This window comes from Poecilia reticulata, linkage group LG12 (genome assembly GCF_000633615.1).
Source record: "Poecilia reticulata strain Guanapo linkage group LG12, Guppy_female_1.0+MT, whole genome shotgun sequence".
Classification (NCBI taxonomy): domain Eukaryota; kingdom Metazoa; phylum Chordata; class Actinopteri; order Cyprinodontiformes; family Poeciliidae; genus Poecilia; species Poecilia reticulata.
The window spans coordinates 18076148-18100982 of NC_024342.1; the positions used below are offsets into that span (position 1 = coordinate 18076148).

General features: G+C 37.0%; 1 protein-coding gene across 2 annotated transcripts in view; it reads left to right on the forward strand.

Moving 5' to 3' along the window:
* rgs3a (regulator of G protein signaling 3a) overlaps positions 1–24835 on the forward strand; it is a 142640-nt gene that overhangs the window by 2726 nt on the left and 115079 nt on the right. The window contains exons 2-8 of one of the 2 annotated variants that reach the window (XM_008424364.2): positions 1150–1322; positions 8484–8534; positions 10119–10177; positions 10259–10353; positions 10886–10954; positions 15607–15667; positions 18717–18807. In XM_008424364.2, the coding sequence (XP_008422586.1) occupies positions 1244–1322; positions 8484–8534; positions 10119–10177; positions 10259–10353; positions 10886–10954; positions 15607–15667; positions 18717–18807 (505 nt within the window). In that variant the 5' untranslated portion in view covers positions 1150–1243. Of the gene's footprint in view, positions 1–1149; positions 1323–8483; positions 8535–10118; positions 10178–10258; positions 10354–10885; positions 10955–15606; positions 15668–18716; positions 18808–20520; positions 20819–24835 lie in introns of those variants that run through there. The other variant, XM_008424367.2, reaches the window with a different exon arrangement.

Genomic DNA, 24835 nt, shown 5'->3' on the forward strand with positions numbered 1-24835 from the left:
CAAATAATTGTTTTTAATGACTATTGCAGTTGTAAACAACACCATGAACGTCTTCTGGAGATGTACTAAATACTTATGTTTTCTTTTAAAATATATAGTGCACTTTTTACATTATTGGAACAAATAAACAAATATAGCAAATATGTAAGTAAGAGTTGGTCTTTTGTTACAGATTAATTGCTTTCATCAGAATTTGCTAAGGCATAAAATAATAAGGCAAAGGAGCAGAAAACTGAGATAAGAAATGGGGGGAAATCATAAAAGGTCATTTAATCCATAGGAAATCTGATTTGCGGTACGAAATACTATCCAATGCTGGCCCATACAAGGTCTCATGGGGTCTTGACAATCCTCCTCCCCCTTTCAGCCCCTGAGTCTGTGTAACACATTCAGATTCATTAGACACAAATATGGTGACTGTCCATTCTTTCAAATTTGTTGCCAGAGCTGATTTCCAGCGTTTTAAAATAATCCTGGAAGCTGTAACTAAACCGACCATCTTAACAAAAAGTATTCTTTTGGGCACATTTAGGATTTGGGATCTGCACAACAAACATACAGCAGGAGTCGGAGAGATTATTGAGCCTTTCTACTACTTTAGCCCAAAACAGATTAACAGATTTGCAGTCCCATAAACAATGTTGCACGGTTCCTCGTTGTGATTTCCATTTCCATCAGATATAATCTTTTTTCAGTTTTATTCTGTGTAATCTCACAGGAGTATAATATCTGTGCATGATTCCCCCCTTGTGCCTTCTACATATTTCCACAATCTTCCCAAGTCCTCAGCCACTGTTTTTGTCCTGTGTTTATTTTTCCAGGTCTTTTTAAAACGTATGCATATATTGCTAATTGAGAGCATTGTTTTTCTCAAAATGTTGTTTCTGATTCACAAGTATTGAAAAGTTATATTTTTTAAACCCCAAAATATAATGGTTAAAACTGCTGACTAAATTTGAAATGCAAACACATCAGTTATCCCACGGCTACTCAATTTTAATTACAAACATTAGTCGAAACATTAGATTAATATAATTACAAACATACTTTTACTTTGCTTTCCAAAGTAAAAGTATGTTTGTGATTATATTTATTTACACAACTGTGGATGCATCTTGTAATTTATATGCTGTATGTTTGCACACTCAGGCATGCACAAACAGGCATCGTGTTTCTTCCCTGTCCTGTTTATTGAGGCTGAAATCAACCCGTCTACACAAGAAGCACACAGGCTCTGTCCAAGATGACTTGTCTTACAGTTTACCTCCGGAAGCCCCCTGGTAACTCTCCTGAGACATCATCTTTAGTCATTAATTCATATGGTAAGACAATTTTTTTTTCCTTAGGTTTTTTTGTAGTGTAAATTATGTTGTCAAAATTCTGTGTTTGTTGTCTGAACTTTGCAGCATAATTGTGTGAATCCAAAAAATTGAAGTCTCTTCATGCACATTTCAGTAAAATATGTATCTTGTTTCTGTGTATGATTCATTGAGCGATAAAGCCATGTTCTCCATGTTTAGGTAAGCTCTAGTGTGATGAAGATCTGATGCTGACGACACTCAAACCTGCAGTGTGTCTATTAGGATGAGAATCGTATCCCACACAACAGCTAGTAGAGTTGAGTGGAGTAACATCTTCCCTGGTCTGGTAATGAGGCCTCTCCTCTTTATCTGGTGATGCATTGAATTATTTATTGAGGGTATTATCCAAACCAGGGAAGGGTTGCACCTTCACTGTTTTCTGACACTGAAGCCTCATTCATAATCTAGTATTTATCAGGAGGGATAAATGAATATAAATAAGGTATTATAGAGGTGTGGCCACATTACAGAGGTTAATTTGGATATTTTATGCATGGGGTGTTTGTGTGAATGTTTGGGGAAGGGGTCAGGGGTTAAGTTCTGACTGTGGACCACAATTACTTGAGCATTCTGGTTCTGGAAATATTACAATGAAACAACTCATTTTTTAAAATGAACAAAGAACATTTATTTCTACATCTGTTTATTAAGAAATTCTCCAGAATGACCCAGTGAAGGAACTCTATTGCTGTCCAAGCTTCAGGGTTTATAGACGTTAGAAATCACTTCTGATCTTTTATTTCTGGATTCAACATTACTGATAATGAAAGTGTCTCGAAGCAATCTGTGATTGGAAATCAACCTCAAGATATCGATACGACTGAAAGCATTTCTGCAGCCTTTTACATGTTTTGGCCACCATACTACTCATCTTGAACTCAAACACAGGACTGAAGATGGGGATTTAGTTCTTATAAAATTTCCTTCAGCCTTACCTGTCATTTTTTAAATTCCCATTTAGAAGATTCAAAACGGAAGGCTTACTTAAATAGGAACTCATTCCTGTCTTGCTGGCTTGTATTTGTTTTAGCACATCTGGTACATACTGTACAATTGAGCTGTTCATGTTCAGTCCAAAAGTCTTGGAAGTTTCCCCTCACCTAAATGTGGGACTCACTGTTATCTTTAATAGTTTGTGCAAACTGGACAAACAAGTCAACACCAGCATTTATCACGAACAAATCCTTGACCAGAAATGTAAATTATTATATTACCGTCAATATCAATTTTACTGCCTGAAATGTTTAAGCTTGTAAAATTTATGACGCTGTTACGAAATGCTTGCTCTTTCCACTTATTTTAGTCCAATTTGACATGTGGCCTTTAAAAACTGGGTCAAGTTTTTCTATGAGCATTCGGAAAGCTTTTGTTTGGTACAGTGTGCCTGTCGACCCTAAGAGCATTTCCTTTTGCTGCCAAGAAGAAATTTAGAGCCTTAAACCAAGTGAAGACCTAATGTTCTCTCCTCCTCTGGGGATTTGTGTATTCTCTGTTGTGTATTTTCTCTGATCTAGAGTGAATCTCTAGTCAAAAGTATGTTAAAGTATTTGTTTATCTGACAAACAAACCAACCCAGCAGCTGTTCAGACAGGAGCACAGAAAAGATTATAGTAGTTATTGCATAATTATTCTTTTTTTTTTTTTTTTGCTGCACAGTGCTTGCACCATCTGCCAAATTTTCCTTCTCTATACAGGGGCATCTCAATCTTTTAGAATGTTATTTAAAATTGTATCCATCCCAAGTTGCTTTAGTAGCAGGGTTTAATTTGTCTGTATTGTTGCGACTTCATTTTTTACTTCCTTTTTTGTTACCACATAGTCTTTCTATTGGATCCAGATCAGGCGAGTTTGCTTGTCAAATAGGCATAAAAACAGGCATTGGCACTTTTGACATTGTGCACCAAGTCCTGCTGGGAAATGAAATCAACATCACCATAAAGCTTGTCCGCAAAAGTAAAACGCAATGTGCTCTAAACTTTTCTGGCAGATGGCTCTGATGACTAGAACGAACCAAGAACAACAGATTACAGGCTCCCTAAGTCATCACTGACTGTGAAGAATGACACACTGGACCTCCAGCAACACGTCCTTCAGACTCTGGGACTTAATTTCTAAAATCTGCTTTGGTCTAAAAAGAAGACCATAGAGCATTGAACAAAAGTGCAGAAGCTCAGGTTGGCCGGTTCTGCCATGATTAAAGTGCATAGGTATTGATAAAACCCATGGTATTGTTAAACATGCCAAGTTCATCTATCATAGGCAGATGTGCAGCTTCCTAGATACAGCTGCTGTAAGGGACTCAAATTATCCTCTACTGTTTCTGTTAAACATTCTGGCATCTGACATACAAGTGTCTGCCTTCGTGGATTAAACGGAGAGAATAAATTTGATCCACTGCTCTGATTAAATAAACCTATACAAACTGGGTTTCAGTGGTTTTGGACGCCTGCATGGAAGAGGATGAGTTTTTTGGACGTTATCTGAAAAGCTTGTTAAAAGAAATTCAATGAAGAGAAGCGAGGACACCTTGTGTGCCTCTCATCAAATCTCCTCTTTGTTCCACCCTGGATCAAATGGGATGAATTGGCACTCGCCCCAGATGAGAACTTTTAAATCCTACACACAGCAGTTTCCAAACTTTTCAAACAACCTCCTGTTCTTGCAGAAAAGGGTTCAGAACAAGGATTAACTCTTTTTTTTTTTCTTTCTGGGTCCTCTGTGATAATGGCTGGGTAAACTGTCACATAATGACTGTCGGTGTCCCCTGGACTGGCTTTTCCGGATCCTTTTGAGGTATAGATTTTTTTTCAAATGTAAATGTAACAAATCAGTATGAAAGACAGAAGACAGAATTAGGGCAATGTGTAAGAGAGACACACATATGCAGCATAATTCCCACCATAAGATTTCTCCCATTCCTAACCATTTGATTGGTGATTATAGTTATAGTTAAATTATGTTTAATTTATTCAAAATCTGTCTTTTATTGTATTCTTCTTATTAAGTTAAGCAAAAAAAAAAAAAACACCCAGAGATGCATCTGGTTACTGAAGCGCTATAATATCCATCCTGTATAGATGAACATTGTAGAGATGGACTGGTGCCAGCAGAACCATTTCCTAATCGGTGCAGAGAAAACCAAGTCACCACATTGGCACTGGTGAACATCCAGCGCACTTGCACTGAGATCATGGATTAACCACAAGTTGGACTACATTGGTGGTATTGGAGCCCTTTACAGGAAGGGTCAGAGCAGATTCTTCCTGCTATGGAGGCTGAGGTCATTTGAAGTGCGGGGGACGCTCTTTTTAGAATTTGTGATTACAGCAGTTTATCTAGAGCTGAGAGGAAGCAGCTAGATAAGCTCGTCAGGAAGGCCAGCTCTGCCCTCGGACTCTTCCTTTCCCAAACTGGAATGTTGTCGTACAGTAAAAAACAACAACAAAACAGTACAGTGAAAGGTATTTGGCATTAGCATTTTAGTATATGTATGTTATGCTGGGTTCAAGTTATGTGGGAAGTGGGAACTCGGAGCAGGATTTGGCAGCGTCCTAGTTAAGAAGTCAGAATTTGAACATGGCGTCGCCCATAAATGAGGTCTGCAATAGTTCTTACAAACATCATTTTAAGCTTTACTTTCCATAAGCAATTTTAATTTGTTCAGTTTAGAGTTGCAGGCATTAATTTTACATGCTCTTTTACATGTGTCTTGTAAAATGATATGTTTCCACCACATCTTACTACTGTTGATGTGAGGAGCAGCCATATTGAAACGTAAAATCCAAGTTTACAAGTCCTAACTGTGGGTAGTTGGAGTTGGTCTTTCCTAGTGGGAAATTTGATTTAGGAGGGCGTTCCAGTTTATTTTTCTGACTGGAAAGTTGGTATTTTCAAGTTCTGAGTACAACTAGAATGCAGCATTAGTTTGCTGAAATCCTAATTCATGTTTTACATTCAGTGACCTCTAGAAGGGTCTCTTATGGGAATATGTTTTTTTCCTTTTGTCTTTTAGTTTAGTCCTTGCCTGCTTTCACACCTTGATGCACAGCTGAAGTTACATCTTCCTTGTTGTAGGACCACATAAAATCTGACATAAAGTCGCTGAGTACCATTCTCCTTCCCTTTGGGCATCTGTAATGTGGTTGACTGTGAAGCTTAAACCTGTGTACTGAGAGAAACTCTGTGATAGATAATGTTTTGCAGAACTGTTTCATTTCCTGTTTTAAATGGGAACTTTGGCAAGAATTCTCTATTTTCTTGTTTTCTGCTGTTTTGTGGCCACATAGGGAACCTAGGTATTGTACTTTTTTTTATTTATTTTTTAGATACAGATTTTTATTTTCAATAACAAGGAGGGATTTGTGTTTACTGACACGGCCTTAGAGAGACCCTGAAGTTGCTCTCATTCTTTTTGTCAAGTCATGTGTGAAACCCTGAACATGTGAAAATCAATCACTTTTATGCTGAGCTGGGTTTTGTTCAATTGTTTTACATTGTTTGTGGCTAGATTTATTTTGTACATTTTGTGCTTCAACCTGTGCCTCCTAGACCTCCATTAAAAGCTTCTTTCATAAGATAAGTTTGACTGCCGTCAAAGGCAAAAACAAAAATTGAGACACACCAATGTGTAAGAGTTCTGAAATATAAATGTACTCGACTTAAACTTACGTGTTTCTAATATGAATTGTGAAATCAGTAATTAGTCGAAGTAGGCATTAGTATATCTATGAAGGAAACAAAGATGCGCTAGTTGGCACTCAAGATTTATTTTTTATTTTTTTTTTATTGAAGGCCTTACCAGATTATCAGGTTTCTCATATGAGTAATCAGTGTTGCATATAAAAGATAAATGCCCAACCTAACCACAAGGAACCTGCAGGGGTCAGAAAAGCCTGTCTTCATGCACATCATGACTGATGTCTCCGTCTTATCTGATATCCCTTAGATGGTGTATCTCATCCTTCCAAAACATCAGGACCTGCTCTTACAGCTCATCTTCATCCTAAAACAAAAGCTTGTTTTTCTTCCAATGTCTGGTTCTGATGGGACATATTCTAGTTGACTCCTCAAATGGCTCATATTTCTAAGATAGTAGTAGGATTCATCTGCAGTTGTATGTGCTCAGACTGAGGTTAATCTATGGATATTGTTGTTTTCTGTTCCATGATATCCCATGATCCTATATTGGTAATAGCTGTTGTCTCTATTTCTTACCTTTGAATTCACATGTGAGGGGAAAAAATATTTCAAAGAATTTAAAGGGGAATGAATTGTAAAAGTACTGACATTCAGTGTTGTTGCTGATCTTCTTGACACAGTTGTTAAATAAATACTAAAGCAACAACAGCAACAACAACAAAAAAATCCAGATATTTTTGTTGCCCAAAGTAATTAATTTTCAAGGGCTTTGCTCTGTGATATTCAAAATTTCAGTCAATATTTATCACTTGAAGGACTTTAAACATCTTGCCTCCTGCTAGTCTTTTGCCAGCCTCCTTTGGCCATTTTCTGTTGACTATATGACAAACAAGTTAGGTCAGCTACATTTGAGACTGCTTCATGACATCTTTTGTGCGAGGCATGTCAGGAAAATCTTTCCAACGATGTTTTCTCTTCTCACAAAGTTCCTTCACTACTTTCAAATCCATGCCAAGTTCAGTGTGGGAACGACAAACATCCCTCGTACCCAAGCTCTGAAGTGCCAGCAGCAATATCACACAGCAGGTCTCCTTTATTTTAGCCGTAGACTGTGCTCTGATAATGAACAGGATTCATTTAGAGCAGCACAAAGCCAGTGTTAGCTGTGGCCATGTCAACATGGTTAATAAGTCTCCTACAGTTGTCAGCAGGACCGGGAGGGATACAGAAAAGACGAGCAGACTTAAAAAAGTGAGCTAGAGGTGAAGAAAGAGGCACAGACTGGAATGCATGCAGTATTCCTTCTATGTTTCCAAGGATTACGATTAACATTTTAACCCTTATCACGGTCTAATGTTCAATTGTGTTCTCAGAACTGAGGATTCAACTGAATTACACAAGATATAGAACAGAAGATTGCTCAGCAAGGAGGTGATTGCATTAGCTGCAACAAAATGGTCAAAGAATTACTGATCTCCATTTCTCTCTGGCCTTATCAAAATAAATTGCTACACCAATAACTCCAGGCATTTTAAGTCTAGTGCTCCAAAGCACCATTTCAAAAGGAAATAGTCTTTCCAAAACTGTAGTAGTAAATCTCTATCCACCATCACTGAATGATGAATGCTGCATAAAAGACTCGATACAATAAAATGGTGGGTATAAATGTAGTAACAGTATTGCTTTGAATAATCACAGTGGCTCAGTTTATCCCATTGGTTTTTCTGAAGTTGTTTTTAAAGAGTTTAGACTAATGTTGCATTGCTCATTGAACATGTTTTAGGCCACATCAAGCAATCTATCTTTTTAAAAGGAGCCTCAAAAGATCACTTTGTTCATCCATCACCTGGCATTTATATAGCACCAAAACAGGAAATTGTGGTCAGCACAATATTACTCCTCCTTATGTAGTAAGTGTAAACTTATATTATTTGGAAAGTTGCAGTTTGACATTCAAAATGGCTGCAATTCATAAAAATGGTCAAATGTGAGCATTTTGTTTAAGTAGGTAACACACAAAGTAGTATGTAAGCTCTACTCCTGTTTGTGGACATGGATAAAATGAAATGTGTTGCATGGATAAAATGTTAAGTTGCATTGCAGTGAATAGATGTCACTATAAGTACAGTCATTGGTGGAAAATTTGAGCGCATTCTCCCAATGTGAGAAGAGAAATAAATGCCAATTACTGAGACATAAGATATGATAAAGGTTTACCTTTTAAGTCTTGTGGACACCTCCCATAAGAGAATAAATAAGAGAATAAATTTAAGACAATGCCTCAATGATCTTCAGCTAAAGCTGTTCACTGCTTTATAAGAACGCAGTGTAAAACAGATGCGCTATTTTACTTCTGCCTATTTGTAATTTACAAATTTAAATATGTTTTAATAAAGCTGAAATTAGACTTAGTCTGGTTTAGAAGGAAATGTGATGTATAACATCTGTCAGGCTGTCCTAAACCCTTTTCTTTTGTTTTTATAGGTCAGCTCAAACTGTCAGTCTTCAAAGAGCGTGAAATACTCGTTGTCAGCGGTGAGTCATCTTAAAGGCTGCCCATATGGAGAGATCCTGCTTTTGTGCATCACATTGAAAGCAGTGTACTACATACTCCCTCTTCATACTTTGTTTTGTGAACGTTTTTAGTATTATAGAAAATAGACTACAGTCTGCAAACATAATTCGCTGAATGTAAATATTAAATAACCTACTTCAGATAACTGTTCAAAGCACAACAGGAGGCCATTAATGATAAAAAGCTTGGTTGGTGGTACATTGATTCAACAAGACTGTTTATTTTGGTTTCCCAGCAACCAACCCGGACACCCTTGTCTTTTTGTGTGAGATTCTCTATCTAGCCACTCAGCATCCTTTTTCTTTTTCCCCTCCTCTGATTTTTCTGCTTCCATTTCATTTCTCAGTGCTAATCATTTTAGTAAAACAGAGAAACTGTATTGCATATCAGCTCTTTAAAATAGCGAAAATATAACATAAATACATGCTACAAAAATATAGGTAAAACTTGTAACTATTAATACAAAAATTTTTATGCACAAATAATGAAAAAAAAAAAGATGGTATTTGTCTCTGTTTTTCAAAAATTGCCAAAATGCCAGATCATTTGCTAACATAAAATCTAACATTTTATAAGAATCCTAACTTTTATTGTACAGGTTTTTATGTACAAAAGCTGCAAAAACAAGGAGGAGCTTGAGTCGCACAAAACACACCTCTTTTCTTCTTTATGCAAGTATCCTGTACTTGGATAAAGTAAGTATATGTCTCAGCAAGACCTAGAGAAACTCATTCTTGCATTTACTGTATTTTTCGGACTATAAGCCGCTACTTTTCCTATGCTTTGAACCATGCGGCTTTTCTGTAGATTTTTCTTCAACCACCAGGGGGCTCTTTATCAGGAAGTGAATCATTGGAAGTCAAAATTGGAACTCAAAGAAGAAAATGCAAATTTTCATTGAGAACAAGCACATGCTAGCAGCAGTTTTGACGGAGAAATGTTTTCAAACTCATACCCCCTCATCATGGAAACAACACGAAGAAGTTYATATGATGCAGCTTTTAAGTTGAAGGCTATTGATCTGGCAGTACAGATCGATAGCCGCTGCACATAAGCTCGGCGTGAACGAATCCATGGTTCGACGTTGAAGACGCAGGGCTGCGTCCTTCATAGCAGATTTATTAGGGACGTAGTGGAGGGCTAATTGTGGAAAACAGAGAGCGGCGGCGATACCAGCGGCTTGTAGCCTGGTGTGGCTCATAAATGTATGTTTCCAGTTTAAAAAAAAATATAAAAAATTTATGGGTGCGGCTTATAGTGAGGTGCGCTCTATAAATACGATATCTTTAGCTGTATAGCTTGCTGCGGCAGTGTCTTCATAGGTCTGCCTAAAAGATCAGACAGCTGCAGCAGATTCAGATCGCTGCTGCTCGCATTCTCACCAAAACCAAATTGACGACTGTATGGTGTTTTTTTTATAACTTTGTGTTTTTGTGTTTTTATAATGTAAAGCATTTTTAACTGCCTTGTTTCTGAAACATGCTATACAAATAAACTTGATTGATTGATTTATAAATCTTTATAACATTGTGCTTTTCCTACAGTTTTGGAGGCAAGAGACATGCTGAGTGACTTCCAAGAGTCCTGTAACTCCTATGTTAAGGTATATTTAGCTTTTTATGATGATACAGAAATCGAGTTTTACATAACCTGTATGGTAAATGTTTGTACTTTTGTTTTGCAGGTTGGCAAGTTTCCTGACAGTGATCCAAAGGGAAGGCAGAAGACTCCGATGGTTCCTCAATGTAGGAATCCCATCTTTTTGCAGACTTTTTACTTGTAAGCATTCAATTAGTTTGTCAATTTCTTTTCCAAACATAACATCATTAAATTATATTTTCGGTGCTGTGCCGTGAAAATATTAGTTGTTTTCACCAACACACATGGTATTACATTTTAGCCACTCTAATTTCTGTCTCTTATGTAAAAACATGATAAATGTCATTAATGGGAAGAGTTTTGCATTAAATTATATATTTATTTTATTTCTAGTTTAAGGCTTTTATAATTTCATTGTTCTTGACAAATGCATTTGAAAAATTATGTGAACAGCTCATTATTTTAATGACAACATAATTTGAACCAATGGAAAAGTTCAATAAACTTCTATTTTGATTCAAATTCTCAGATAGTGTTTCACCTAATTTTAAGCAATGTTCTTTAGCTGCCACCAGAAGCTGAAACCAACAAGGACATTTTGTCCATTTCTGCTCAAAGTCTGATAATTCACAATTCTTAAATATAGCTGTCTTTTGCTTCAAACTCTCTAAGCAAATTCTTGCATTTTGCATGTGTTATTCTATGTTTGCAGTAAGGTCAGTGAGGAGGACCTTCAGAAGAGACTTCTCTTTACAGTTTGGAACGCTGACTCTACATCAAGGTACCTGCAGGAAAAAGTTGAACATCTTGTGAATAACACAATTTAAGCAAGTGATAACAAAAGTGAAAATAACCTAGATATACTTTTGGAAATTTACTGCTGTAAATCTTTTTACCAGAGCACTAAAATATATAGTTTTAATGTTTAAATTGCATGCAGGATGTTTCTCACAGTGTTCGTCTTTGACTAGTAATTGTCTTACTTTTGCTTTCCTCACTTAAGAGACTGACGTAGGAAAAGGTTTATTGGGTTTTTGGTTCAGTGAGTCAGACATTTTCCTGGGTATGTTGTATTAAGGATGCAGGCACAATGCCTTAATGTGTTCTGAAAGCACTGAACAAAACCATTCGGAGCATGTCTCATGTTGTCAAGGAAACATACATAAAATGTTACGTGCAGCTTGTAAATAAAGTGAAGAGACACAAATCTTATTGCAGTTACTTTAAGATCGTGGAATGATTTTAAAGATTAGGATTGGGAGAGTTTCTGGGACACAGATTAAGTGTGATTAGTTTAGTTCAGTCATTTTATCAAGTTGATGAAATTCCAAGATCATGTTCTCCAAGAACTTGATTTACGAAGTCGTGGGGATTTGAATACCCTATAGAATCAGGTTAAACTTTTACGTCTCTGCACAGCCAATGTGAACTGCCGTTATTGCAGAAATTGTTTTATAGATTAAGCTAGCACTTATCGTATTCTTACACTAAGACAAACATTTTCCTTCTTTGGATTCTTCAGGTCATATGTGTCTTGTACAATTAACCTTTTTCAGCTACGGAGCAGTCATGTGACTGACACTATTCACAGCTGAGTCTGACAATGAAAATCAAATTGTTTAGTCCACTGATATATGTGCAAGGACTTCATTTATATGTAGTTTTCAAAGCTTGGTCCATGTTGTGAGAAATCTTTGGACCTTGTGGTAAAAAGAGAATAACTGTATACATTTAGAATTTAATTGTCTTCAATCATAAAGTTAGTTAGCAAACCTAGATTTACCAAGAATCATAACTGATTTCTGCAAGACTGACCTTCGACCCTGCAGCACCCGTGCTCATCTAGGAAACAATAACAAGATCTAGCTGAAATATGCTTGTTCAACATGATCTGTCTTTGTGCTGCTGAAGTCAGAAGTTGTGGGAAGCGATGCCTCCTCAGCAAATCCCCTGAAATAGTCCTGAGCGTTTGCCAAAATGCTGCACCAGTCAAATTCAACTAACTTATTTCCTTTCCATGATTTATTAACAACATAACATTGAACAGATCCTGGAAATCATTTGTTGTTTCAATCCGAGTCTCTGAAATCCATGAGAATAATTTATATGAAGATTTTATTTTGGTCATGGTTTTTCCAAAGACAAACATCATTCTTGTTGACATAGGACAACTTGAGAAATAAATATGCATACACATGCACTCTTATAATCATAAATAGGTATTGACTAAAGGTAATGTTGACATGGTCTCTACAGCTTCTCAAACTCCAAACCATAAAGAGACGAGACAACTTGGAGATGAAAAGGTACTTTATTTCCAAAAGATTGCAAATTTGTCAGCACATACAATAAAACTACAGTTTAAAGAAATGGTTCCCAACAAATTCCTTGGCCAGCAGTATAATTCACATAAAATAACAACATCCTATTGAATTTAGGAATGGTTCATAAAACCATATGACACGCATGATATTTTTCACATTTTATCACCATGTTGGGATTTCATGTATTAAACTAAAACAAATAAATGTGCAATTACAAAGTAGAAGAAACATTTCTGTGTGTTTTAGCCCTCTTCATAGCTCTCAAACAATCTGATGCACCTTCTATGCCATATAATCTCAGTAGAAACGGTATCAAAAAGACAACAAAACAAAGACGTTTAAAGCAGGATTAGATTATAAAACAATATCCCAGCAAAGGAACACTTCCACTGTTCAGTGCTTCTTTTGAAAGTAGAAAAATATTTCACAACTTGCCAAGATATGACAATCAAATTAAACTGCCTGACCCAGGTAAGGGGATCGCTAATCAGCAAACAGACCTATAATTCTGGAGGAGCTGCACAGATTAACAAGACAACTTGGTTATGTACCCCTCAAATCTGGCCTTTATGAAAGAGGGGCAAAATTAAATGCATTGTAAAAACAAAGCTATATAAAATCAAGCTTTCAAAGCTTGCTTGTAACACCCAAATGTAACTTTTTGGCCTACATGCAAAATGTTAATAAAAAAACAAACTGTAAATTACCCCACTATGAAACGTCATGCTGGTTGGATGCTTGTCCTCAGCTCAATAAAAGAACTTGGTAGGTTCCTTTATTGTGCAGGAAACCTGTTGGAGGCTGCAAAATATTTATGACTGCGGTTGAGGGTTACTTTACTACAGAACAAACCTAAGCATGCAGCCATACAGAGTTTGAATAGAATGGAATAGATAATATCTTATTCATGTGTTACAAAGTGCAGACCTATTTACAACTAAGAAAAGGTTAACCCCTCCCCCCCACCCTACTAGAAATATACATATTGGTAAGAAATGTGTCCAGTTGTAGTTGCTGGCAAAGGTAATTCTGATTCAGGGAGGGTCAAAACTACATGTTTCTAAAGGTGAATTGAACCTTCACACAAATAATGTCAGACTAATAATTCAATTAAAATATAATTATAAGTATATAGTATTTAATTTTTGTTTTCTAGTGTTTGGTTAAATGAGTTAGAATTAAATAATGCATTAATCCCAGTGCTTTTATATTATAGATGTTTTCATGAGAATTTGTCAATACAACTGTCCTCATATTTCACAAAGTATCCAGAAAACATGCTGGTGTAGTGTTAAAGTAACCTCCATACATACAAGTATTGATCATAACTGGGTGAAATGAATCCTGTTTAGTGTAGTAAACAAATATGTTAATGGATAAATAGCCCTACTTCTATGTCACACGACTTAATGCAATTTATGGGAAGAGGTCAGGTCTCAAAAATTAATCCATTTTGAAAGAAACCTTTCAGGCAATAAAAAAGCTATCCCATAACGCGTTGCTTCGGATCGTGAAAGGCAGTGGTAAGTATGCACTCTCCAGGTTATATTATTTCAAAGTGTCATTCTGTATGAGTGAGCTGGTTTGTGTTATGATAGTATACATTTATTGATGACCCTACAGTTCTTATGTTGCCGGTCAGTTCAGCTCTTAAACCGAGGTATCTCCAAGTAAAAGAAGCGATAACCTAAATACACTGAAAGAATGTTTGTTAGGCAGACCAAACATTAATTCCCTATAAATTAGGCAAAGGGCTTTCAGTGAAAATAATATGGTCTCACCATTGTTCATTTCCCAACATTATACTTTTGGCAGCTACTAAATCATTTTACTCTCTGCAAATGTAGTTCAGGTGTTCATTTATCACGACAACTAGTTTGCCATCATAACAGCGTCAGCAGCTGCACTACACGTTTCCAGCTGGGAGCTTGTCGAGAACTATTTCTCTCGTATTTTTCCCCCTATACCTACACAGCTGCACAGACCACCCAAACTAAATATAGCAAATTTGCTCCACACTAGCTTCTGATTCAATTACATTCAAAAACACCGTATTGATTCAAAACGAAGATTAAACGTTGTTGTTCATATTAATTTAAGGTTTTTCTAAAAGTTATAGGTGACGATGGCTGTGGGAAGGAAGAATCTTCTGTAGCAGTCAGTAATGCACTGACTTTGAAATAGGATTTGATCTAACCTTGATTTTTCTGAAATCGACAATCATCTACTTTGTTTTGTTCCCATTGAAGATGAGATAATTGCTTACACACCTTCCCACAAAGCGGTAAACCAGATCTCTGTACTCAGTTTCTTTACCATCACACACCCGACGACTGCAGAGTATGTCAGTGGATGACGGGAATCAGACTTGTGTTGGAAGTTTGCGATGCACAGAGAGAAAAGGAGTGGTGAGAGTGATGTCCCCTGTGGTGCTCCTGTGCTACTCACCATCTGGTTAAACACATGACCCTTCAATCCCAAACTCTGTGGTCTGTTGGTCAGGTAATCAATAATCCACATGATACTTGAGGCCTCCATCTGTGTCTTCTGGAGTTTTTGACAAAACAAATTGGACTGAATTATGTTAAATGTTCTGGAGAAATCAAAGAACGTGATTCTCTCAATGCTGCCTGGTTTGTCCAGAAGGCAGCAGCTGTATGACAGCGTCTTCAGCTTCAGATCAATGGTGATAAGCAAACTGCCGGGGGTCCAGATACGGGCTTGTTTGCTTGCTCAGATGGACCAACAGGAGTTTCATAATGTGGGATGTCACGACAGCATGAACGGTTGTAATTAAATGTTTTCAAATTCCTTTTGTCCTCTACTTTAAATTTTAGTTTTTCACCAGGCATTTATTACTCTGACAACATCACAAAAACTTTTATGAGTTTAATGCAAAAGATTTAGATAGCAGATATAAAAAAAGAGCACTTAAATTATTAAAAATATAAATCTGATGGGTTTGATTTTGCTTCATTTCAAGCCCGTGTTGGATTGAAAATGTATTTGAAGCATCTGACCTGAGTTTGTTGAGCCCCCTCAGCTCAAGGGTATTAATTGATTTTCATTCTGCTGATTTATTCTCTCTGATGTCTCTCAACATCAACAGAGCGAGTGTTCTGCTTGGTTGCATGAGTTTTGGCCTGCGCTCCCTTATGGATGCAGACAAGGTAAGTTTGAACAGAGATTTAGGCTCTAGAGCCATTTTGTGCCGTTTTTCAGCTCTGTGCAAGTGTCTCCATCTGTTGTGTGTCTCATCCATCAGACCATGAATTTAAGAGTTTAATTCAGTGCGAATGAATTCCAGTGACCTCAATAGTTTGGAGGAAACACTTTTGGGTTAACAGTGTCACAGCACTGCACTGTTGCCTCTAGATACTGGAATGGGAACACAGTTTGACTCACTGAGCTTTCCTGCTTTAAGGTCAAAGTTCACACACTTTATACACACACGTTATTTTAATGTTCCAGGGTTTATTGTATATAATTACATGATTTGTTCATAACTAGTACCTATTTTTCTTTGGACACCAAAGATACATTAGCTAAAGAAAATTTTGATTTGCATATCCACAGAATGACACTATGAAATCAAAAAGGCACATTTCCACAGCTTATTTCCATTTGTTTCAGAAAATATTCAGAAAACAATCCTTGCTACATTTTAATTCGTTTTTTTTCAGAAGTTAAATCAACTATTTGTCTTTGCTAGAAGGAGGACTGGTCTTCACCAAAAACATCAAGTGTTTTGGCGATTCATTTAAGTTCAACAGAGCTCTACTAACAAATGGTAAACAAACTAAAATAAGTTAAAATTGAAAAGAAATGTTATATTGGCATAAAACACTTAAAATATTTATTTCACTAACTTCTGACCAAACATGGAAAGGCAGATCACGCAAGAATTATTGCAAGAATTCAATTAAATGCAATTCATTTTACTTATGTAGTGCCAAACTTTACTTTAAATAAGGGCGGGTGATTTTGTTTCATTTTTCTTTGTGCTGACTCTGAGATGACCTGAAAACCTCTTCAGGATGCACTCGACCTCTCGCCTGATAACAACCAAGACTGACTCCAGCCAGTGTGCAAACTAAATGCCCCAAAGCTGCTCATAATAAGGAAATGTTGCAGCAGTTCCACTGACTAAACCTAGATTTTTGCCAGACTTGATTTGGTGATTTATTTGACCTTTTCATGCTAATTTAAACATTTGTAATATGTCTTTGTAACCCTCCTGTCACGATTGTCCATCAGTTGTTAATACTGGAAGCAGAGACAATGCCACACTGAGGAAGTGAGAGAAGATGCATTGTGATGCACAATATTATTTTTCTTTTAAAACATAAAAAGACTGATTACTGCATGGCAATTTGTAAGGTGTATTTACATTTGTGGTTAGCACAGTTAGCATGGTTAGCATTATTAATGTCAAACATCCGCCTCTCTGTGCATTTCCCAGAGAAAATTATTCTTACCTTCTTAACAATGTTTTTTTTTTTTTTTGAAAGTCTGCCCTTTTTTCCAAAGAATAAAACAGAGCAATCTTTGCTGTTTCGCCATCTCTCTTCCTCGTATGAAATGGCATCGGATTAATTTGCCATTTTCCAATATAAGAAAATGTTCACAAGAGCATATCCTTTGGCAGACAGCTCTGTTTAATGCCTCACAAAGTAATATTAAAATGACTAAGATTACAAAATAGTGGAGAAGCAAAGTACGGTAAGCAACACCATAATTGTTTTCTTTTGCAGCACCTAGAAGGTGTCTGTAAAAACTATATTTTTCCTTTAGACGTCTTATTACTTTTGTACTTCCTCTTTATTTTTAAATACTTCACTGATAAAGCAGCTTTAAGCCTTCATCCCATGATAACGGCTTCCTCATATAAGAGTGTTGTAGGTTCTGTAATCTAGTAGTACTAAGGTTATTGTGTTCACTGATTGGAAAAAGGTTATTTTGAATTTCCAGCCGGTTCTCTTTGCCATTATTTTTCTTTCCCATGCTTTGCAAAGCCCTGATTAAGTTGTGCCAATATTTAAAAAATACATATATAGTCATTTCAAAGCAATAACATTTATTGGATATTATCAATGAACATTTTTGTCAGTTATTTGCCATTACTGCACACAGTTCTTTTAGCATTCAGATTTACAGATAAGATTTAAAAATCTTACAAATGCTTACCGCTGGCTCCTCTTAGCATTTATCTCAATGAATATTTTATCAACTTAGGATGCAAATCCGTTAGTTTCACCTTTGAATCATAGGGAGTATTGTCTTCTCATTCTCTCCACTACATTCATTACTCTCTGCTGCTGTTTCATTCATCCTTTCTTTCCAGCCGGTCCTCCTGTCTCCTCCACCTACCTGTTTGATTTTCAGAATCATTTTGGGCTTATAAAAATGGGCTGATGTTTTGGCAATTTCTTATCCTGACTGTCACATCTTGTGATTTGTTTTCATCCTTCTCATATGTTGTGTTTTTTGCTTCTGTCATCTTTAGCTTTTTCTTTTTGTCCCCCTCCTTTGTGTCCTTCTGGTCCATTTTTCCTGCCATCTTTCATCGTGTGTGTAGGGTAATATTGAATGATTGCATAAATCCCTCCCAGTTTTTTAAGGCTTATGCCCTCTCCTCCCCTCCCCCTTCTTCTAAATAAGTTCCCTGCCTATCCTCCCCCTTGTCCTACAGCCTGCAGAAATCTGTCCACTCTGAGAAGATGCTTTTAAAATGAAGATTATTGTCACAGTCTGTGGCGCCACATTTATTGAGCACAAAAGAGAAATCGGCTAGTGTGGCAAATGTGTGTTGGATTAAACGGAACAAATGCACGACAGTAAAATGATAACAGAATTGAATCGACTTGTTATGCCATTGTTTGTCGGTCTGTGTCCATCAGGATTACAAATCAGGCCCAATCTGTCAGCGTGCATACTCTCATTAAGTCACAATAGATGGCATAAAATACTCTCTCTCTCCTCTATAATTTCACACGCCATCTGGTTTAAAGACTAGAAGTGTACAGATGCAGGAGCATCAGCTGCTGGAAAAAAGCAAAAGTAAAAAAACAAACTCTGCTTCCGAATGTTTAGGGGTTTCTGTCCGACTTCACATTTTGGCTATGATATGTTGAACTCCTGACAGCTTTCGGGTATTTATGTGTATAATGGATACAATATCCATGTGTGCAGTCAGTTATGTGTGTGTTTGCCCTCTAGGAAACTCAAGGATGGTACTATCTGCTTGGGGAAGAACTGGGGAGATGGAAGCATCTTAAAGTGCCAGCTGAACACAATCACCACATCACTGGTAAGTTAATAGAGCAAAAATTAAATATCTTAACACTAAATACAGTTTTTTTTTAAAGTAATGATAAATGTGCATTGTATTTATGTAGAATAGGTTAAACATTTGAATATCACACAAACCAATAAGAAACTTGCACTCATTGCTGGGCACATACGATAGACAAGAGTGCACCAGATGTTGGATAAACAGCAGAACAAAAGCAAATGAGGGTAAAACCATATTTTAAAAATAACTGCTGAGTTTATTTACCACTAAATGTAGCTACATAAAAGTAGTTAGTAATATTTGAAAACTGGTCACAGAGTAGTGTTTATTAGGGCAGCACAATATACAACTCTAGACCTCTGCACTGAGCCCCATACATCAGTATTATTGTTTCTAAATGAATATGAACTTATTTTCTCCGTTTCTCTGGTCTGAAAGACCTCAAATAATGCGAATGAGAATTTATTTTGACCATTTCTCATTTTCTGCAAATAAGGGCAAAATTTTAGCTTGAAACTTTGTAGACATGTTGCCAGAAGTTCATAGAATAAAAGAACAATGTTCATTTTACTTAAAAACATACCTATAAAAAGTAAAATCAGAGATATTGGTAATTTAAAGTGGTCTAAAAAATCACAACTAAGGTGTTTCAATCGTGTTTCAGAAAATTTTTCTTTTGTTAAGATCCTGTTGGGATGGAAATTTTTTATTGTATTTTTTTTTAGTAGCTGAATATACTGTTCATTATCTGGGGTATATATTTGTTACGAAAACAGAGTTTAACGCTTTTATTATTTATCACACGTTATTATCAGAACATCAGCATTGCCAAATATTGCGATGTTGTGCAGTGTTTTCCTAATAGAAAGCCATGTAGTTGTCATCTTGTTGCCAATATTTTTCTCACAAGATTTTACTTGCTGTGCTTTTTTTGTGGAGCCAGTTCAGCTCTTTTAAATATTCTATTTCTTCATTATATCATTCACAAGAAACTAAATTTAGATCCAAGGTTGTTTCTAATTGTTTGGCACCAGTGAAGAATATTAAGATGAGTGAAACTGATTGTAGTTGCTTGTGCTTACATGCAAAAATAGTCTGAATATTGTGGTTTATTTTAAGGGTGAGATTAAGTGGAGATGAAATGTACCATCTCTCTCTCTCTCCTATGATAACTTCTGCACAATGAAATGAAGAAAATCAGTCTAATCCCTCCTTCCAGTTGTGCTCAACTCAGTTTTCCCCCTTAATTATATTTTAATAATGTTTAGAGCTATTGGACATCTCCGCGACCTTTACATTAAATTTTAATCCATCATTTCAGCAACATATGTCTGTTTATATTAATAAAACGGATTCGCTGAAGTACAATGTGCCATTTTTCTGTGTGTATTGAATTTTAACCTGATGAAACCGGTCAAGCCGAAAACACAAACTAACATGTATAGTACACGCAATAATGAAATCTAAGATGGAAATAACCCAATGTTCAACAATGCATGAAAGTACACCACAAACAGCCAATGGTCTCTCTTATGTTGTGTGCTTGGCCACTGGAAATAAGTTTTTATCCGCCTTCAGACCAGGAGGCGGGCCGACCAGGGAAGCGAGGGATTAAGAGAGAGAAGGAAAAAGGGATTAGGACAGCGAACGAGGGGGAAACGGAGAGAGTAGAGTGGAGAACACGGGAGAGGAGGGAGGGGTCTGGATGAAGCCCTAACGCGTCACAGTTGCCAGAGAGCGAGATTGAGACAGAGCTCTCCAATACCATTCACTGCTGAAGCAGATCTACCCCTACACTCAGACACACACTCACTCAACTCACACTCACTCACACACGTCCACCACACACCGACACAGTGGACTGGACAACTATTTGTTTCTTCTCAACATCTCTGAGTGCTCCCTCTTTGTTTTTTTGTCTTCTGCCTGTGTTTCTTCCCACTCGTAGTTTGATGGCTGTGCTGGTTTGTGTGTTTGTGTTGGAGTCATGCTTCTCTGTGCCAGCCATAAGGGCAGCCTAGACTAGGTGAGTACCACGTTTATATTATTCTACTTGACAGTACTCACTTCACATGGTTTGAAAGTTGTATGATCAGCTGCACAGCTGTGAATTTTCAACTTGGACTGGCACATTTATTATTGAGAGCACGCTATAAAAATTTGAATCTTATTCATTTTTTGTTCTCCTTCTGCTTTTTCATTTACTTTGTGTCTTTTTGCATGTGGCTGGTATTATATAAGTACATTTTAGCAGCGCTGTGGGCATGTTGCTTGTCTGTCAGTCCTCATTTAATTTTTACTTGGCAGGCTAAATTGGTCACAATTATTTTCCACAACATACCCCTGAAGGGGTTAGCATACCCAATCGACTCGGTTATTGATTGCCTATCATCAGTGTGACCCTTTGACACAGACATGTGCTCCTATTTCACCCCTCACAGCTCGAAGGCTCTTCTTTCTAAGATACTTTCCTGTCCTTTAAAAAAAAAAAAAAAAAGAAACATAGCGCAAGTTTGGATTGTTAATGTCATGGATATCATAAGATGCTCACGAACTCATCCCAATTTACACTGCTTGGCTGAACAAGGCTAATCTGCCTCATGAAACTTTAAAATGAGTTGTATGCTTCTGTGGATGGAACTAGGACAGGAGTATCAGATTGGACAAGACCCAGCCAGGAGGAAATAATTGCAAAGCTTGCATGTGGAGAAACTGACTTTTACTTGGGGACGTTACAAAGGCAAGTTGTCCCTTTAGCTGTTAGATCTGATCATTTGAAAAGCTGTGCAGATATTTTCTGCTGATGAGGGGAATGTGGGGAAATTGCTAGATTGTCACTTTCAGGACATGGCTAAAAACAGTGAAAGTGAAATGATTTATTGTATTATTAAATGTGTTGTCTTTTCATCTTTCGCTTTGACAGTACTGCCCTACTACTGTCTCATCTGGCCTCTGCGTATGTGTGTCAGTGGAGGATGCATACTCATGCATGCTCGTGTTCATTGCCAGCTGGCAGAATGTAGGCCATGGAGGCGCTCCTGCAGGATGACATGTATTAACGTGGAAAACTCCAAAATCAATTAAATTACAATGGCATTCGATAATCTTGGTGTTTCTTCCTCTTGCTTTCTGACTATTCATATTTCATCTGTCGCCGTGAATATTCATATCTCTGGAATGCTCTCGAGTGTTTCTTTGTCTTGTTCATTTCACGCTTCTTGCTGATGTGTACTTTTTTGTTTACTTGTTTTTTGTTTCCTCCTTTATCAAGACTGACTCCTTTGTCACATTCCCTTTCTTCTCTTTGTGTCACTGTCTGTTCTCTGAGGCTCTGACAAAATAAACTTTTTTTTTCTTTTTTTTTTACTAAACTAATAACAATTTGACAATTCGATAGCAGCCAAACGCTTGTGGATGTTCTGATTCAAGCAGTCTGCCAATAACCTAAAGGGCTGTATTTCAGTGTCCAGCGCTACTGTGACATCACTTTACTACTGCTTGGTGTTTCTTTCTTTGCTGTGAGTGCTCCTGTGATTCGTAGCGTATTGGTCAGAAGGCACTACTAATGTAACACAGCTACTACATTTGGCTATTATTATATTTCTTCTTACTGGATAAATCGGATTTACACACATCAGGGATTGTACTTGTATTTTCATTGAAATCCTTGTTTTTTTTATTGTTTATACTGGCAACACCTTATACCTTACAAAAGGCCAGGGTCTTATAGGCATCAAGTGCTAAATCTTAACAAGAAGTTTTCCACATTTAATATTTAAATGAACAAAAAGAAGAAGCTACGATTTTGCTAAAAAAAAAATGTTTAGAAGTCTTTATATTTAAGAATTTGTAACCAGAATAAGAACCAGATTTTATTTTCTGTTTCTCAAAGTTTATAAGGATGTCATTACAAAATTTTCTCTGCGTATATAATTATCTGCTTTTTTTTAAGCAACATTTGCAATTCCGAGGTTCATCTGGGTCCTGCTACCAACAGACCCACACAGGTTCCCCATTTTTTGGATGATTGTTTTCCTTCTCCAACGAAACAAAATTGGAAAAGAGCTGGGCCTCGAAGTTGACGGCCCATTAAAATGACAGTTGCAATATGAATGAGGTAGAACCAGCTCAGTTTGAAATGCCTTGAACTGTAGATGAACCTTGTTTTATTCAGGTTAACTGCTTCAGTGTAGGAAATTCAAAAGCCCTTAGATTCATCTCAAAGCAGAAGCTGCCATATGTTCAGGACCTTATATGTCTGTGTGTTTATTTTAATGAGCCTTCCCTCTATTTTCATGTTTGGTTGTTCTGTGCGCTACTTATTGTATTTATGTTAAAATGGAATCAATTAAAAATCTAGTATTGTTTTATATGGTGTGTTTCTGTAATTCAGTAGATAACTTGCTTTTATAGGGCATTTTAACTCAACAAAATTCAGTTTTACATTCTGAACTGAAATCTCACAGCACATAGATCTGAACACTGATATTTCTATTCAAGTAGTTGATGAACTTGAACATGGACACCGCAGGTGCGCTGTTTATTGAAGGTAGTCTGGTTAATCCCTCTCTGAGATGTGTGCCAGGTCAGAGCGTTGTCGGTGTCGGGTCAAACCTCTAGAGACAGAATTATCTTTGTGAACAAAAACCTGCCAGCATACCTGCACTTCACGTAGCAACAACCTGAACGAGCAGGGAACACATGTAGTTGGCTTTGGGTGAATTTCTTTAAAATGACCTGATATGTAATTATTTCTATCAAGCATAAAATACAGTTGGTTTCTTCTTTTGATACCAAACTCATTCTGGTCACTCAGGAGATCAACAGAGAACAACTTGGACTTTCCTGTGTTGTTTCTTAAATAGACCATAAAAGAAAAATCCCCTCTGCACTTACCACTTTCCTGCTTTGCTTTTGTTTTTCTAGACAGGGCTTTTGTTCCACAGATGCCATCACATCCCATCAGACTGATATCTGAGTAGTTTGGAAGCGCTATGAAAATCCTAGACTCTGTCATAGTCTTTAAGTCTTTTATAAGTAGTTTTTATGGGGCCCGGGGCTGTCCGGCTTACTCCCTCTATGTGGGGTTGTTGCCATGTGAAGAGAGTGATTGGTCTTCAAAAATGTTTAGGCATAGATATCGAAGTATATCATCCATGGGAAAGCCAAGACCCAGATTTTCCCAGCAAAAACATTGTAACAAGAGGTACCCAACTCTGAAACTAGGTATTAACTTTAGTCTTTGGTACCAATGTTGATATATATTAAATAAAGATGAGAGTTTTCTGCTGAAGGTAAGAAATCAACTGCTGGTAATTTCTTTACAGAATATCCAGTGGCGGAGCCAGAGGGGGGGGCAGGGGGGCCAGTGCCCCCCTGTCATCTGATTGGCCCCCCCAGTAGCCCCCCCAGATGATTGACATGTAATAGCACCAGGTTATTCCTGTACATATTTGGAATCATTCTAAGTCAACCTAATATGTAAAGAAGAAAAACAATAATAAATATATGAAAAGAAAATGTATTAAACTTTATATAAGTCCATGTGATGACATAAATAAATAGATTTTTATCAGGCGCGATACCAGCCTTCTTTATACTTGTACTCATAAAAACTCCTGGATGTTTCAGTTGTGCTGCGCTGTAGTGCAACTCAAAGCCTAAAGCACTTCATACCTGGTGGTGATGGTAAAACACCAATAAGTTATTTACTGATCCTCCGCAAAAAAAGAGAAAAAACCGAAGAGGGGCTGACAATGTTCGTAGTTTGGAGCCGAGGTGGCGCTGGAGTTTTTTCGTTGTACGTCAAAGAAAAAAATAATTTTATTTCCAATTTGTAGTCAGCAAACAAAACATTTATTATTTCTCTGCGAGAACGTTTTTGAAATCAGGTAACATTTCACAAAATGACGTGATTAGAAGACGACAGAACTCTGGTCGTTTCCTGATCCCTCAGCGGGAGAAAAACCCCGCAGAAGCGGATCAGCTGCGCTAGATGCTCCAAAGCCTCTGGTCGGTTAAAGCGACCAGATCAGAGATGATT